Source organism: Musca domestica, unplaced genomic scaffold (assembly GCF_030504385.1).
Source record: "Musca domestica strain aabys unplaced genomic scaffold, Musca_domestica.polishedcontigs.V.1.1 25, whole genome shotgun sequence".
Lineage (NCBI taxonomy): Eukaryota > Metazoa > Arthropoda > Insecta > Diptera > Muscidae > Musca > Musca domestica.
This window is the reverse complement of record NW_026712277.1, coordinates 6,542,092-6,559,441: the sequence shown is the minus strand read 5'-3', so window position 1 is coordinate 6,559,441 and position 17,350 is coordinate 6,542,092. Positions and strand designations below refer to the sequence as shown.

Genomic DNA, 17,350 nt, shown 5'->3' with positions numbered 1-17,350 from the left:
AAGTGAAACACGATGGATTTCCAGTTTTTTAAGATCCTTAGAATGTACATGGTTGGGTTTGGTTTAAGGTTTCTACAACTGCTTTACTCGCAAACCTTCGGTCTATTGGGTTCAAAGTTGTTGGTGATAAAAGAGATAAAGAAAGACAAGGTTTATGGAGAGAAGTATAGTTGGCAGGGTTGTCTGCTTGTAAATGATGATGGGATCTATGCCTCAGAAGAAGAACTTTCTCTCCCACCTGTCAAATAGCCTACGTCTCTCTTTGGATAACATGGGACATTTGCATAGAAGTTGTTGGATCATCTCTACCTCTTCTCCATCTTTACATAGTCTACAGTAGGCAAGAACACTGCTTTGCCCTCTTATGGTCAGTATCTCATACTCAGTATGCCTACCGCGATAAGTGACAAAAGGGAGCTTGTTCTTTTTCTCGAGATTAACGGCCAAATGACCTTAGATACCCTGCAAGCAGTCTCCAAGTCCCATCTGCATTCAGCTTCTTCGATAGGATATTTTTATACCCTCATCCATGTGGCTAGAGGGGATATATATCATTTGATACGGTCAAAACGTGCCTAGTCGAAATAACGATTTTAGAACCTAGATCTCTTTGGACCCAATCCGTTTCAGGACATTTGGAGTCGATCTAGCGATGTCCGTCCGTCCGAATGGAGTATCTGATTTGTTCCAAACTTGATACATCGTAATATTATTATCAAACTTAGATTGAGTTCGGAGATGGACAATATCGGCCCACTTCTTATGGTAGCACCTCCCCCTCAAAACTTCGAAATTTAAAAAAAAATATTTTTTGCTGCACAGAAAGAGAAGGGATAAACCGATTTTGCTCAAACTTTGTAAATCCTAATATTTATATTACAGCTAGGTCAGGTGCGAAAATGGGCAATATTGGTCCACTACATCAAGTACCTACCCCACAAAGGGTCAAAATTTTGAATAATTATAGCTCCTATTAAATGATGGGAGGTAAAAGTCCGATTGTCTTCAAATTTCACACACATCTCAATATTTTTATTAACCCAAGGTCTGATGTGATGGTGGAATATATCGGTGCACTCCTTCTGGTACCTTCCCCACAAAGGGTCAACATTCCGCCTACCCATGAAGCACATAAAACGCGAAATTAACATCCGATTCCATTCCAAACTTGGCACATCTCAATATTTCTATCAACACAAGATCTGTTATAAAGATGGTAGAGATCGGACCATTTGTTCTAGTACCTGCCCCATAAAGGGTTAAAGTTTTGAATAACAAAAATTATCATAAAATCCGAAATAAGCATCCGGTTCTCTTCATATTTCACACATCCCATTATTTCTACTAACACAAGATATGCTGTGAAGAAGGGATATATCGGTACACTCCGTCTGGTACCTCCCCCACAAAAGGGCCAAAATACTGAATATCCATGAAGCTCATAAGAAGCGAAATTAACATCCGATTCCATTCAGACTTGGCCCATCTCAACATTTCTATCAACACTAGATCTGTTATAAAGATGGTAGAGATCGGACCATTTCTTCTCGTACCTCCCCCACGAAGGGTTAAAGTTTTGAATAACCAAAACGATTATAAAATCCAAAATTAGCATCGGATTCTCTTAATATTTCACACATCGCATTATTTCTACTAACACAAGATATGCTGTGGAGAACATTTGTGTATCCTTTGAAGAAGTCTTGTGAATCACCCGGGATCTACGTTAGTTTCAATCCATAGAGAACCCTTTTCTAACAACTTGTTGACAAAAACACTCTACTAATTCCAAAAACTCTTTTCCAATCCCAGCAACATTTTGTTACTCAAAACACAAGCAATCCTTGAAAATTTTGTATCCGGAAAATAAAATAGTTTTCTTTACAAATATTGAAAGGCAGGAGTTTTTTTTTAAAGCGGATATTTTTTTCTTTTGATTTTTCCAACGGTCAAATTTTTGAAAAAAATCTCCTCCACACACACACAGAAAACAAAATGCGTGAAATTGTCCACATACAAGCCGGCCAGTGTGGCAATCAAATTGGAGGAAAATTCTGGGAAGTTATATCAGATGAGCATTGCATCGATGCCACGGGAACGTATTATGGTGATAGCGATCTGCAATTGGAGCGCATCAATGTCTATTACAATGAGGCCACGGGGGCGAAATATGTGCCCCGAGCAATTTTGGTGGATCTGGAACCGGGCACAATGGATTCGGTGAGGTCGGGGGCATTTGGTCAAATTTTCCGGCCCGACAACTTTGTGTTTGGCCAATCGGGGGCGGGCAATAACTGGGCCAAGGGTCATTATACCGAGGGAGCGGAATTGGTGGATTCGGTTCTGGATGTGGTGCGCAAGGAATCGGAGGGTTGTGACTGCTTGCAGGTGAGTAACAAAGGCAAACTAAAAAACAGATTTTTTATAACACAATTTCCCCCCACAGGGTTTCCAATTAACGCACTCATTGGGTGGTGGCACTGGTTCCGGCATGGGCACATTGCTGATATCGAAAATCCGTGAAGAATACCCCGACCGTATTATGAACACATTTTCCGTGGTACCCTCGCCCAAGGTATCGGACACAGTCGTCGAACCCTACAATGCAACACTGAGTGTCCATCAATTGGTGGAGAACACCGATGAAACCTATTGCATAGACAATGAAGCCCTGTACGATATTTGTTTCAGGACCCTTAAACTAACCACACCGACATATGGTGATCTTAATCATTTGGTCTCGGCCACCATGTCAGGTGTGACCACCTGTCTACGCTTTCCCGGGCAATTAAATGCCGATCTACGTAAACTGGCTGTGAACATGGTACCATTTCCTCGCCTGCATTTCTTTATGCCTGGCTTTGCTCCCCTAACCTCAAGGGGTTCCCAGCAGTATAGAGCCCTCACAGTTCCCGAACTTACACAGCAAATGTTCGATGCCAAGAATATGATGGCCGCCTGTGATCCTCGACATGGCCGTTATCTTACCGTGGCTGCCATATTTCGTGGTCGCATGTCCATGAAAGAGGTCGATGAGCAAATGTTGAATATACAAAATAAAAACAGCAGTTTCTTTGTGGAATGGATACCGAATAACTGTAAAACAGCGGTGTGTGATATACCACCGAGGGGATTGAAAATGTCCGCCACATTTATTGGTAATTCCACGGCCATACAGGAGTTATTCAAACGTGTTTCGGAGCAATTCACTGCCATGTTTCGACGCAAGGCCTTTTTGCATTGGTACACCGGTGAGGGTATGGATGAAATGGAATTTACCGAGGCCGAAAGTAATATGAACGATTTGGTATCGGAATATCAACAGTACCAGGAGGCAACTGCCGATGAGGAGGGTGAATTTGATGAGGATGAAGAAGGCGGTGGTGATGAGTAGGAATTGTAGGTGGAAGCTCGCGGAAAATTGCTAGTATTTGTAAAAATGTTTTTCTTTATTATTCTACTTTTCCAGTATTGGTTTTTTATTCTATGTATAGGTCGTAGATCTTGATCCTTGAATGATTATGTCTGGACAATAAACAAAATTTGAAAATAAACTTCAAATGAAATCTCTCGATAGAGGGTTGGGAGGTATTTCGGGTCGAGAAAAAGATCCACATTTGTGGGACCAAGAAGTATGTAAAAGGGCTAACAGGAACCCTATAGTAGGTAGGCAAGGTCGTCTATTTTGGGCGACCAAAAGGGCCATGGTGTCTGTATTAAATTGATAACAAGGAACATTGAATCGATCCAAGCAGTCTTTTTAGACGAGCGGAAGTATCAAGAAGTTTACAAATAAATAGAGGAGCCAGATATTGTAGAGGAGCTCAAGAATCAGGCAGTGTATTATGGGCGAGCTTAAGGTCCAGTCTTTAGAGACGAACTAAAGGGACGGTGAGTCTTTATAGACGAACGGAAGGCCGATGAGTCTTAACATCCGAGCTGGAGGACATTTTAGAGAAGCTAAGTGCAAAATCCTTCTGATGACATTTAAAACTTATGTCCGGGTAGTACATTTTAAATTCTTTTATTTTAAATAGTTTACAAGTCTTGTCCAAAAACATAAATAACCTAAATAATAAACAACAAATGTAGATTAATTAGTTTCTGAAAGAAAAATAAAATACTTAACAAAACCATTCCCCCCACTTCTACAGGAACTTAAAACTAAATCCGAAAACTCAAAAGGCATTCAATTATGTTCCAACTCCTCCGATTCATGCCAATTTTGTTTTATCATTTCAACAATTTGTTTGCAAAAACGTGATTGTGAAAAATAATATCCCGCACAGGTGAGTATGAACAGCCAGGCCAAGACCAAAACATAATCTGTGCTATTGTCGGCGGAAATAACCAAGGGTGAGTGTGGTAGCTCTTTGGGTACCTCTGCGGGCTTTAGGCCCGTATGCCTCGTTACAAATGTATTGAAATTGCCTTGGGCACGATATTTCACCACAGGACGTCCCTGATGGAACAGCATAATGGTGGGCAGGGCAACAATGCCAAATTCCGTATTAAAGCTTGGGAATTTGTACGCATCTATGGCTGCAACGGGTATGGTCTTAAAGGCATACGGCAACTCCACAATGGGTCCCGCCACCAGTGAACAACCCAAACATGAGGGTGTATAAAAGAATATCACCACACAGCTGCCAGGTTGATAACGTTTGGTGTTGTTACCAATTGGCTTGAGAAGATCAACAATTTCCTGTACCGAACTCATAATACGAATTTCATTTGTGTTATTCACAATCAAAGGGTGTTCGGGTAGACATTTAACCATAATGGGTGGCTTGCGGGGCGCCTCTGTTGCCAGGGGTGATGGTAGCAGATGTAGAATATATTCATCGTCTGGAAAGCATAGCTGCAAATCTTCATAGCCCACAAAGGATATGAAATCATAGAGACATTTTCCTCTTGACACTCCCAGCTCATCGACAGTCATTTCCTCCACCGATTTGGTAGTGTTTGTGGCATTGTTGGCATTATCCTTTTGCAGGAAATCGAAGAGTTTGTAAAATGAGAAAAGAAAATGTTTTTTGGCCGAACAGCTTGTGGCACAGAGACCTAGAGAGAGGATATGAGAAATACAAATACGTAATTGGAAGTTGTTGAGTATTTTAGTGTTTTAATTACTTACCAACAAATAGAATTATTAATAATACGTTTGTTTTCATTGTTTATTTAAAGAAATAATCCAAGATTGTTTTGCTTTTGCAGCAGATTACGAAGGCGGATGATTTTTGTCAACGGCGTCACGCTGTGATTTGTGTTTACTCTGAACAGGAACACAAATACACCGAACACACAGTTTTGTGAATGAAGGAATAGGCAAAATGCTGCAACAGCTGTTCGTTCGTTCTTTGCTTAAAAAGAGGGTCGGGGACGAGTGCAAAAGGCGCTTAATTTATTTTTATATCACGTTCGTACAGGCATGAGAGCTGATACAATTACTCAAACGAAATAAGGGATTTAGAAATCATATTGCAACACTTTTAGGGTTAGGCAGTGCGACTTTTACCGCAACAAAAAAATAGTTTTTTTTAGCGAGGCTTTGTTGAAAGTATTGTTTTAGTGATTTTGGGAACATGGGGAGGAGAAACAAAACAAAAATTTTGTACAGCTTATATTTGCAAGTTAATTTTTCAGTGTGAGAGAGATTAATTTTAATATGAATTCCCTTTGCATCCATAAACATAAGGGATTTATAGATCGATTTGCAACTGCCTCAGTGTTCATTAGGTTAAATTTCTGCTGAGAGAAAGAAACTTCGATGGTAGGCATGAATTGAAGAAATTTGTAATTTAGAAATAAAAGGGAGGTGAATGAAGGCAGCGCATGTTCTCATTTGTCTTTATAAATTAATTTTTCAGTATGCGATAGTTTTTAAGTACGTTTACATTGTATGGGATCTTGAAAAAAACTTCATAAGAGTGTTTCTCCTAAATAAACAAGGGATGTTCGCAAATAAATGCTGCAAGCAAAAGAGACAAATTAATACCAAATGGGTTTCCAGAAAAGTATTTTACTGGGTGTATTCAATTAAAAAATACACCTTGGTATTTTAAATAAAATTAGACTAAAGGTAAAAGTACATAAAACATTTTTTACTGGCTTAAGTCATCGGTTGGTTTTTTCATAAAAGAACAAAGGAGCGTAGGGTACACCAGTATTAATTATAGGCCGAAATTGAACTAAGTCAACCTAAAGCTCCTTTGTTCTTTTATGAAGAAGCCAGCCTTTGAATTAAAGGGCTAAGTACATAAGAAGCTTGAAGTCATGGCTAGGCATATTTTGTGACATTTCACAAAGGGATTACAGAGCCGCACTAAAATCCAGCCGTCGTTTTTCATTATAATTTGACATTAATATGCCTAGACATGACTTCAAGCTTCTTATGTACTTAGCCCTTAAGTCAAGTCTAAGAATTAGGCATCCTAAGCAAAAAGTATCAAAAATATTTTCTCCCAAAAGAAAAAAAGATACATTATTGCGTTTTCCGTTTTAAATGACGTTGTCAAATTGACATTATTTAATGTATAATGTACAATATTGCCCATCCTTTTTCATTAATTATACCGCCTATATTGTCTATGTTCGAAATCTTCTTTGACATAGTACTTTTCACTCCACTCAATTTGAATATTCTGCCGACGAATTTTCTTAGTTTTAATATGAATATGCATAAAAATGTCATATCGTCTTATAATCATCGACATCATCACCACCACCATCGTCGTCATTAAGGCAACCAACCAAACATCGATGCACTTTAATGGACTTTCGTTTATTTGTTCGTTGCGCTGCATTTTTTTCTTTCTTTGCGCTATGACCTCAAAAGGATACAGGGGTTGTGTGTTAATATTCATAAGAACAGTCGATGAGGAGATCTTTTTTTTTTGTTGGTGAAGGATTAAAAGATAAGATGACAGAATACAAATTCAATCATTAAAATTCATTGGATAGGTTGTGAGGCGACAATACGAATTAAGGCGGAAGGTGGTGACGATGTGAGAAAGATGGGAAAAAATTGAGAAAGAAGAGTGTCAGGATTATTTGAGAGTCAAAATCTAGGTGAGCAGCCGACAAACTTTTGAAGCTTTCATGAATTCCATTAATCTATAGAATCCACTTGGGATCTTTTAGCAAAAGCCTTTTGGATACACACGAGTCTAGCTTTCTGTTTGTGCCATGGGGTCTTCTTTTGGTGGAGTTTTTTTTACTGGCTATTGTTACCGCCTGCCTTTTTCATAAATTAACATAAACTCGAAGGAATGACATACCGCGTTTGAAGCGTCAGTCGAAGCAGATTTTTACCATGAACACGCCACGCGAGCTCTCTGAAATAGTTGAAATTTACATTCAACAGAAGAAGTCAATTGTGAAAAAAATGTGAGAAGTGCGCCTTCTAAGAACACCATGAAGCGTTTATACGAAATATTTTCGACAGGTAAGGCTCTTCCTAATCCGAAGAGGCCATATAAAAGTCGACCAAGGCGATCGGCCGAGAATATCGCTGCCGTACGAGCCAGTGTTGAGAGGTCCCCAAGAACATCGCAAAAACGCCGTTCTCAGCAGTTAGGCATGGCTCGGTCCACTTTACAACGGATTATTCGCATTAATTTGCATTTGTTCCCGTACAAAATTCAATTGAAGCAAAGAATGTTGCCTGCGGACAAGCCTCGTCGATTGGAATGGTCCCAAAGGTCCGTCGAATATGGGTAACCCTGTATATATGATGGGGCAAAATCGAACTAAGTCAACCTAAATTAGCTTTCTTCGGATAAGAGCAAATGAGCGTAGGGCCAAAATCGAACTAAGTCAACCTAAAACTCCTTTGTTACTTTTCGAAGAAGCCAGCGGATGACTTAAGCCAGCCAAAAAAAGCATTTTATGTATTCTCACCTTTAATTCTACCATGGAACTCTTCTTTGCACTTTCATAAAAATATATGAGTGGATATGAACCCACCTAATGGTTGTCCATCTTTTGCCATTTTTTACATATTTTTTCCTCTTTAATCCGAAACGACTTGAACCTCAACTTCTTATCTAAAGTTTTCCATTTAAGGTATCCTCATTGATTTCGGGGGAAAAACTTTTTCAATTGAATTGATTTTGTCGTAATTTAGAGTCGTCGGCCGTTGGTCTTTTTTCTTCTTCTGCAAATCACACTGACTGACCATCGAAAATTTTACTTGTTTCTTAAACTTCCAACTCTTTGCCAAAAGAACGACAATTTAGATGACATTTAAGCTGGTGGTTTTTACCCACATTCTGCCCCAACAAACCGACCGACCATTACCTTTTGCCGTTCAATGAGGTTAAATGTTGTCGTCTAATCTCCTATTTTCGTTAGAGTTCCCATCAAAGTGCAAAAGGTAATAAAGACATGCTTTTGCTGCCTAGAAACTTTGGAGCTATCACCAATACCAGCCACCCGCAGCATACCCTCATCCCTCCTTTGCTCACTTACCACTTAAATCCAAAGCAATATCCGAAGTTTATGTGATAACTTTCTTGTGTAACATTTGTCGATGTCATTCACTTTTGGTGGAACTTCCCAAAAAAAGTAGGCAAACCATTAGCTGAGTGAGTGACTGACTGACTGGGTGGGTGCCATAATGTCACGGTCGCCAGCTGGCTGGAGGTGGGCCTCTGGACTTTGTTGGCTGCCAGTATAGGCAGAAAATTTATCTAAATTGCAATTTACAATCAAAATAGGGTTTCTTCTTCTCTATCTTTCTTATTTTCAAAATCTTGCAGTTCAATTTAGCCAAATGCATTTAAGATGATGCCGCTACCCGGGCAATCGGCCAAAGTTTCAATGTTGTCCTTTTCTTGCAATTTTCGTTGTGTTGTTGTTTTTTTTTTTTTGGTTTGAAAAATGTGTCTACATTCTTTCGGCTTGGCATGTGGGTGAAGTTTTTTTTTCGTGGAAATTGAAGATTGAATGGAGGACATAACCACAACAGCTAAAACTTCAGGAATTTAAGGAATGTCAATGTTTTGTGATTTTGGGAGGAAAGGAAGAATTTAAAAATGAGTTTGAGGAGGGAGGATGGATGTCATATAGAGGGGGTAGATGTAGAAGTCACCAAGGGGACATCTACTGCCGTATAGATGTTACCAGGGGGCATCTACTGCCGAGTAGATGTCACCAGGGGACATCTGCAGCCATGTAGATGACACCAGGGGTCATCTCCTGCCAAGTAGATGTCATCAGAGGACATCTACTGCCGAGTAGATGTCACCAGGGGATATCTACTGCCGAGTAGATGTCACCAGGCGACTTTTATTACCGAGTAGATGTCACCAGTGAATATCTACTGCCGAGTAGATGTCACCAGGGAATATCTACTGCCGAGTAGATGTCACCGGGGGACATCTACTGCCGAGATGATGCCACCAGGGTATATCTAATGCCGAGTATATGTAACCTAAAACCCCTGGTGGCTAGCAGATGTCACCAGGCGGTATATCCTGCCGAGTAGATGTCACCAGGGAACATCTACTGCTGAGTAGATGTCACCAGGAAACATCTACTGCCGAGTAGATGTCACCAGGGGACATCTACTGCCGAGTAGATGTCACCAGGGGACATCTACTGCCGAGTAGATGTCATCAGAGGACATCTACTGCCGATTAGATGTCACCAGGGGACATCTACTGCCGAGTAGATGTCACCAGGGGACATCTACTGCCGAGTGGATGTCAGCGGGGGACATCTACTGCCGAGTAGAAGTCACCAGCGGACATCTACTGCCGAGTAGATGTCATCAGAGGACATCTACTTCCGAGTAGATGTCATCAGAGGACATCTACTTCCGAGTAGATGTCATCAGAGGACATCTACTTCCGAGTAGATGTCACCAGGAGACATCTACTGCCGAGTAGATGTCACCTGGAGACATCTACTGTCGGGTAAATGTCACCAGGGGACATCTACTGCCGGGTAGATGTCACCAGGAGACATCTACTGCCGGGTAGATGTCACCAGGAGGCATCTACTGCCGAGTAGATGTCACCAGGGGGCATCTACGGTACAGTATATGTCACCAGGGGGCATCTACGGTACAGTAGATGTCACCAAGGGACATCTACGGTACGGTTGATGTCATCAGGAGCCATCTACGGTTCAGTAGGTGCCTTCAGGAAGTATCTACTGTAGAATAGATTTCACCAGGAGACATCTACTGCCGGGTAGATGACCATTTAGGTCACCTACGATAGAGGAGATGAGAAGTCACCATTGCTACCCATTAAATTTCTTCACCACCTTCCTCCTTCCCCCCATTAAAATTCTTTCAAAATTTATGATGAATGAAATCAAAAGTTTAAAACACCAACAGCAACAACAAAGAACAAATAAAAGATTAACCAGAATTATTAATTATTATGAGTGAACAATTCATTAAGTTGATTTTATTGCTCATTAATAGATTCTAATGTCGCTGTGTTGCTGTTGTTGTTGCCTTTGTCATTCCGCAAGTACGTGATGTTGACCCCGATGTTGAACTCCTCCCAAGGGAACAACAAATGCAAAACTGTGGGACGTTTTCAAAACTTGATATCACCGAGTTCGCTGTGGAGATTGAGAGGAAAAGAGAAATGTTTCGGGTGGGCGATAAGCCAGGGCCAATGGCAAATTATTGTGATTATTTCGAATAAATAATTTATTTGAAAAATGGATTTTGAAGTTTGCTTTTTGTTTTTCAAAGAAGATATTTGTTTTTGTCTAATTATCAAGAGGGGGAGGGAGGAGGAGGACGGGAAGAGGAGATTAAACTAATGGCCTGGAAGACAGACTGGGAAAGCATTTATTTTTTTTTTTCATCCCCGGCCTGGTTGGGCGCCACTTAGTTCTTGTTTGTTCTGCCTGTGGCTGTTTTGTGATAAGCGTTTCATAAAACATATTGAAACTTGGCATGAATTTGCATGCTAATCTCTATTGTAAATACATTTTATTGAAATGAGATGTCGCAGCGGCTGCTGGTCACTGGTGGTGATTAAAATTGGAAATTAGTTACAAACTCCGGGTCGACCAGAAAAGTTCAACGGCAGAAATGAAAACGGAAAAAATTGGCATTGTGGGAAGGTAAGAAAGGAAAATCGCCGCCCCACCCCCTCCTCCCATCTAATCGTTGCCTTTGTTTTCTTTTTCCTTCAAGTGGCCTAATTGGCCGTGCCTGGTCCATGTTGTTCACCTCTGCCGGCTATCAGGTAATGCTCTATGACATTTTGCCCGACCAGTTGTCCGCTGCTCTGGAGTACATTGACATTGAATTGCATCGCCTGGAGGAGCATGGCCTGCTGCGAGGTCATCTCACGGCAGAACAACAATTCAAATGCCTGCGAACCACCAGCGACCTCAAAGAGTTGTCGAGAAAAGCAATTTTCATCCAGGAATGCATACCGGAGCGCATTGAATGGAAGAGGTCATTGTATCAGCAGCTGGATGACATACTCGAGGAACAAACAATTGTTTCCAGTTCGACGAGCACTTTTATGCCATCCTTGTTCACCGAAGGACTTCGGCATTGTCACAATGTAAGTGGAAGCATAGAACTTGGCAAACAATGAGCTGCTTTGCCAAAGGAGATTGAAGGAATAAAACAAAAACAAAAACAAAACAAAACAATAAAGGATTACAAATCTCTCCCATTTTAGATGTTGGTGTCTCACCCCCTTAACCCTCCCTACTATATACCGCTGGTGGAGATTGTTCCCGCCCCCTGGACCTCACCCCAGGCCGTTGAGTTCACCCGCCAGCTAATGTTGGAAATCCAACAAAAACCTGTCACCCTAAAACGTGAAGTCCTCGGCTTTGCCACCAATCGCATACAATATGCCATACTCAATGAAATCTGGCATCTGGTGGACAAGGACATTCTGACGGTACGCGACATTGATACGGTCATGAATGAGGGTTTGGGTCTGCGCTATGCCTTTTTGGGTCCCATGGAAACGGCCCATTTGAATGCCGAAGGCATTCGAGATTATATACAACGTTTTGGCGGGGAGATCCACAAGGTATCGGAAACCTATGATGCCATACCTAAGATGGAGCCAGGACCCACTTTGGACAAGATAGCCGAGCAGTGTGAAGAAATGGTGCCCAGGGATATGTTGGCCACAAGGCGAAAAGAAAGGGATGCGTTTTTGACAAAATTGAGTGCTCTGAAGAAGGAATTTGAAAAATAAAAAAAGGTTACAGGAGGGTAAAAAGGGGAGCATTTTTTTGAGGATGGGACGAAATGGATGAAAATGGAAGCATGTCACAGAAAAATGGGTCCTCCAAAGGGAACACTTCTAAAAAAACTTACTGGGGAGGAAATGGATTCCCCAAGACCTGCAACACGTCTGTATAGAAACAATTCTAAAGAGAACTTCTTCCTAGAGAAAACTCTCAGATAGTATTCTGATAAAGGGGGAGGGGGTAAATCCGCAAGGCCTTCCTACTTAAAAAATCTTGAAATTTTTGTTTTGGATTTTTTAAAGCCTTTTGAGGGGCAGAGGACTTTATGGCTTTCTAAGTCCTTGAAAAATATTCTTTAAAAAATCCACGTTTATGTCTATGGAAGTCCTTGAAAAATATTCTTTAAAAAATCCACGTTTATGGCTCTGGAAGTCCTTGCAAAAAAAAATCTCTAAAAAATCCACGTTTATGTCTATGGAAGTCCTTGAAAAATATTCTTTAAAAAATCCACGTTTATGGCTCTGGAAGTCCTTGCAAAAAAAAATCTCTAAAAAATCCACGTTTATGTCTATGGAAGTCCTTGAAAAATATTCTTTAAAAAATCCAGGTTTATGGCTCTGGAAGTCCTTGCAAAAAATCTCTAAAAAATCCACGTTTATGGCTATGGAAGTCCTTGAAAAATATTCTTTAAAAAATCCACGTTTATGTCTATGGAAGTCCTTGAAAAATATTCTTTAAAAAATCCACGTTTATGGCTCTGGAAGTCCTTGCAAAAAAAATCTCTAAAAAATCCACGTTTATGACTATGGAAGTCCTTGAAAAATATTCTTTAAAAAATCCACGTTTATGGCTATGGAAGTCCTTGAAAATATTCTTTAAAAAATCCGCGTTTATGGCTATGTAAGTCCTTGAAAAAAATATTCTTTAAAAAATCCACATTTATGGCCATGGAAGTCCTTGAAAAATATTCTTTAAAAAAGCCACGTTTATGGCTTTGGAAGTCCTTGCAAGAAATATTCTTTAAAAAATCCACGTTTATGGCTTTGGAAGTCCTTGCAAAAAATATTCCTTAAAAAATCCACGTTTATGGCTTTGGAAGTCCTTGCAAAAAATATTCTTTAAAAAATCCACGTTTATGGCTTTGGAAGTCCTTGCAAAAAATATTCTTTAAAAAATCCACGTTTATGGCTATGGATGTCCTTGAAAAATATTCTTTAAAAAATCGAAGTTTATGGCTATGGAAGTCCTGGAAAAATATTCTTTTAAAAATCCACGTTTACGGCTATGGAAGTCCTTGAAAAATATTCTTTAAAAAATCCACGTTTACGGCTATGGAAGTCCTTGAAAAATATTCTTTAAAAAATCCACGTTTATGGCTCTGGAAGTCCTTGCAAAAAAAAATCTCTAAAAAATCCACGTTTATGTCTATGGAAGTCCTTGAAAAATATTCTTTAAAAAATCCAGGTTTATGGCTCTGGAAGTCCTTGCAAAAAATCTCTAAAAAATCCACGTTTATGGCTATGGAAGTCCTTGAAAAATATTCTTTAAAAAATCCACGTTTATGTCTATGGAAGTCCTTGAAAAATATTCTTTAAAAAATCCACGTTTATGGCTCTGGAAGTCCTTGCAAAAAAAAATCTCTAAAAAATCCACGTTTATGACTATGGAAGTCCTTGAAAAATATTCTTTAAAAAATCCACGTTTATGGCTATGGAAGTCCTTGAAAATATTCTTTAAAAAATCCGCGTTTATGGCTATGTAAGTCCTTGAAAAAAATATTCTTTAAAAAATCCACATTTATGGCCATGGAAGTCCTTGAAAAATATTCTTTAAAAAAGCCACGTTTATGGCTTTGGAAGTCCTTGCAAGAAATATTCTTTAAAAAATCCACGTTTATGGCTTTGGAAGTCCTTGCAAAAAATATTCCTTAAAAAATCCACGTTTATGGCTTTGGAAGTCCTTGCAAAAAATATTCTTTAAAAAATCCACGTTTATGGCTTTGGAAGTCCTTGCAAAAAATATTCTTTAAAAAATCCACGTTTATGGCTATGGATGTCCTTGAAAAATATTCTTTAAAAAATCGAAGTTTATGGCTATGGAAGTCCTGGAAAAATATTCTTTTAAAAATCCACGTTTACGGCTATGGAAGTCCTTGAAAAATATTCTTTAAAAAATCCACGTTTACGGCTATGGAAGTCCTTGAAAAATATTCTTTAAAAAATCCACGTTTATGGCTCTGGAAGTCCTTGCAAAAAAAAATCTCTAAAAAATCCACGTTTATGTCTATGGAAGTCCTTGAAAAATATTCTTTAAAAAATCCAGGTTTATGGCTCTGGAAGTCCTTGCAAAAAAATCTCTAAAAAATCCACGTTTATGTCTATGGAAGTCCTTGAAAAATATTCTTTAAAAAATCCACGTTTATGGCTCTGGAAGTCCTTGCAAAAAAAATCTCTAAAAAATCCACGTTTATGACTATGGAAGTCCTTGAAAAATATTCTTTAAAAAATCCGCGTTTATGGCTATGTAAGTCCTTGAAAAAAATATTCTTTAAAAAATCCACATTTATGGCCATGGAAGTCCTTGAAAAATATTCTTTAAAAAATCCACGTTTATGGCTATGGAAGTCCTTGAAAAATATTCTTTAAAAAATCCACGTTTATGGCTATGGAAGTCCTTGAAAAATATTCTTTAAAAAATCCACGTTTATGGCTATGGAAGTCCTTGAAAAATATTCTTTAAAAAATCCACGTTTATGGCTATGGAAGTCCTTGAAAAATATTCTTTAAAAAATCCACGTTTATGGCTATAGAAGTCCTTGCAAAAATATTTTTTGAAAAATCCACGTTTATGGCTATGGAAGTCCTTGAAAAATATTCTTTAAACTATCCACGTTTATGGCTATGGAAGTCGTTGAAAAATATTCTTTAAAAAATCCACGTTTATGGCTATGGAAGTCCTTGAAAAAGTATTCTTTAAAAAATTCACGTTTATGGCTATGGAAGTCCTTGAAAATATTTTTTAAAAAATCCACGTTTATGGCTATGGAAGTCCTTGAAAAATATTCTTAAAAAAATCCACGTTTATGGCTATGGAAGTCGTTGAAAAATATTCTTTAAAAAATCCACGTTTATGGCTATGGAAGTCGTTGAAAAATATTCTTTAAAAAATCCACGTTTATGGCTATGGAAGTCGTTGAAAATAGTCCTTGCAAAAAAAATCTTTAAAAAATCCACGTTTATGGCTATGGAAGTCCTTGAAAAATATTATTTAAAATATCCACGTTTATGGCTATGGAAGTCGTTGAAAAATATTCTTTAAAAAATCCACGTTTATGGCTATGGAAGTCCTTGAAAAAGTATTCTTTAAAAAATTCACGTTTAAGGCTATGGAAGTCCTTGAAAATATTTTTTTAAAAAATCCACGTTTATGGCTATGGAAGTCGTTGAAAAATATTCTTAAAAAAATCCACGTTTATGGCTATGGAAGTTGTTGAAAAATATTCTTTAAAAAATCCACGTTTATGGCTATGGAAGCCCTTGCAACAAATATTCTTTAAAAAATCCACGTTTATGGCTATGGAAGCCCTTGCAACAAATATTCTTTAAAAAATCCACGTTTATGGCTATGGAAGTCCTTGAAAAATATTCTTTAAAAAATCCACTTTTATGGCTATGGAAGTCCTTGAAAAATATTCTTTAAAAAATCCACGTTTATGGCTATGGAAGTCCTTGAAAAATATTCTTTAAATCTCCACGTTTATGGCTATGGAAGTCCTTGAAATTTTTTCTTTAAAAAATCCACGTTTATGGCTATGGAAGTCCTTGAAATTTTTTCTTTAAAAAATCCACGTTTATGGCTATGGAAGTCCTTGAAATTTTTTCTTTAAAAAATCCACGTTTATGGCTATGGAAGTCCTTGAAATTTTTTCTTTAAAAAATCCACGTTTATGGCTATGGAAGTCCTTGAAATTTTTTCTTTAAAAAATCCACGTTTATGGCTATGGAAGTCCTTGAAATTTTTTCTTTAAAAAATCCACGTTTATGGCTATGGAAGTCCTTGAAAAATATTCTTTTAAAAATCCACGTTTACGGCTATGGAAGTCCTTGAAAAATATTCTTTAAAAAAGCCACGTTTATGGCTTTGGAAGTCCTTGAAATTTTTTCTTTAAAAAATCCACGTTTATGGCTATGGAAGTCCTTGAAATTTTTTCTTTAAAAAATCCACGTTTATGGCTATGGAAGTCCTTGAAAAATATTCTTTTAAAAATCCACGTTTACGGCTATGGAAGTCCTTGAAAAATATTCTTTAAAAAAGCCACGTTTATGGCTTTGGAAGTCCTTGCAAAAAATATTCTTTAAAAAATCCACGTTTATGGCTTTGGAAGTCCTTGCAAAAAATATTCTTTAAAAAATCCACGTTTATGGCTTTGGAAGTCCTTGCAAAAAATATTCTTTAAAAAATCCACGTTTATGGCTTTGGAAGTCCTTGCAAAAAATATTCTTTAAAAAATCCACGTTTATGGCTATGGATGTCCTTGAAAAATATTCTTTAAAAAATCGAAGTTTATGGCTATGGAAGTCCTGGAAAAATATTCTTTTAAAAATCCACGTTTACGGCTATGGAAGTCCTTGAAAAATATTCTTTAAAAAATCCACGTTTACGGCTATGGAAGTCCTTGAAAAATATTCTTTAAAAAATCCACGTTTATGGCCATGGAAGTCCTTGAAAAATATTCTTTAAAAAATCCACGTTTATGGCTATGGAAGTCCTTGAAAAATATTCTTTAAAAAATTCACGTTTGTGGCTATGGAAGTCCTTGAAAAATATTCTTTAAAAAATCCACGTTTATGGCTATGAACGTCCTTGAAAAACATATTCTGAAATTAAATCCATGTTTGGTCCTTGAAACAAAATTCTGGTCATTAAATTTTCTAACCTTCCACCATAAATCAAATTTTCCCGTTTTGTTTGCCATTGAAAATGGCTAATGAAATAAATAACCGAAACCATCCATCCCAAACAAGACCAAAACGAACAAAAACCTCTGTTTACCAAAAGTCCATAAAGATGCTCACTTGATAAAAATTCAATTTGTTGCGTTCGGAATTTTTCATTCATTTTTTTGTTTTTGGTGTTGAAAATTTGTTTAGTTTTT

At 38.1% G+C, this 17,350-nt stretch overlaps 3 protein-coding genes across 3 annotated transcripts; 2 read left to right on the top strand and 1 right to left on the bottom strand.

Annotated features, from left to right (window-relative positions):
• The first annotated feature begins 1,913 nt into the window (after positions 1 to 1,913).
• Positions 1,914 to 3,554, top strand: LOC101888847 (tubulin beta-2 chain). The gene is made up of 2 exons (XM_005189581.4): positions 1,914 to 2,388; positions 2,447 to 3,554. Exons 1-2 carry the CDS (start codon positions 1,996 to 1,998, stop codon positions 3,392 to 3,394), a joined length of 1,341 nt encoding a protein of 446 aa, XP_005189638.1. The 5' UTR covers positions 1,914 to 1,995; the 3' UTR covers positions 3,395 to 3,554.
• A 454-nt stretch (positions 3,555 to 4,008) lies between these two features.
• LOC101888672 (uncharacterized) lies at positions 4,009 to 5,293 on the bottom strand. Its single transcript, XM_005189580.4, has 2 exons — positions 5,138 to 5,293; positions 4,009 to 5,064 (listed from the first exon to the last, which is right to left on the bottom strand). The coding sequence occupies exons 1-2, from the start codon at positions 5,172 to 5,174 to the stop codon at positions 4,190 to 4,192; spliced, it is 912 nt and encodes a 303-aa protein (XP_005189637.3). The 5' UTR covers positions 5,175 to 5,293; the 3' UTR covers positions 4,009 to 4,189.
• Positions 5,294 to 10,882: 5,589 nt separating this feature from the next.
• LOC101888499 (lambda-crystallin-like) lies at positions 10,883 to 12,224 on the top strand. Its single transcript, XM_005189579.4, has 3 exons — positions 10,883 to 11,094; positions 11,168 to 11,546; positions 11,667 to 12,224. The coding sequence occupies exons 1-3, from the start codon at positions 11,063 to 11,065 to the stop codon at positions 12,198 to 12,200; spliced, it is 945 nt and encodes a 314-aa protein (XP_005189636.2). The 5' UTR covers positions 10,883 to 11,062; the 3' UTR covers positions 12,201 to 12,224.
• Positions 12,225 to 17,350: the final 5,126 nt, after the last annotated feature.

Excerpts from the sequence above, each read along its gene's own strand:
- LOC101888672 (XM_005189580.4), bottom strand. The coding sequence starts at position 5,174 with ATGAAAACAAACGTATTATTAATAATTCTATTTGTTG. Across the intron at positions 5,065-5,137 it reads ATTAATAATTCTATTTGTTG|GTCTCTGTGCCACAAGCTGT; the intron begins GTAAGTAATTAA and ends TCCTCTCTCTAG.
- LOC101888499 (XM_005189579.4), top strand. The coding sequence starts at position 11,063 with ATGAAAACGGAAAAAATTGGCATTGTGGGAAG. Across the intron at positions 11,095-11,167 it reads AAAATTGGCATTGTGGGAAG|TGGCCTAATTGGCCGTGCCT; the intron begins GTAAGAAAGGAA and ends TTTTCCTTCAAG. Across the intron at positions 11,547-11,666 it reads GACTTCGGCATTGTCACAAT|ATGTTGGTGTCTCACCCCCT; the intron begins GTAAGTGGAAGC and ends CTCCCATTTTAG.
- LOC101888847 (XM_005189581.4), top strand. The coding sequence starts at position 1,996 with ATGCGTGAAATTGTCCACATACAAGCCGGCCAGTGTGGCAATCAAATT. Across the intron at positions 2,389-2,446 it reads AGGGTTGTGACTGCTTGCAG|GGTTTCCAATTAACGCACTC; the intron begins GTGAGTAACAAA and ends TTCCCCCCACAG.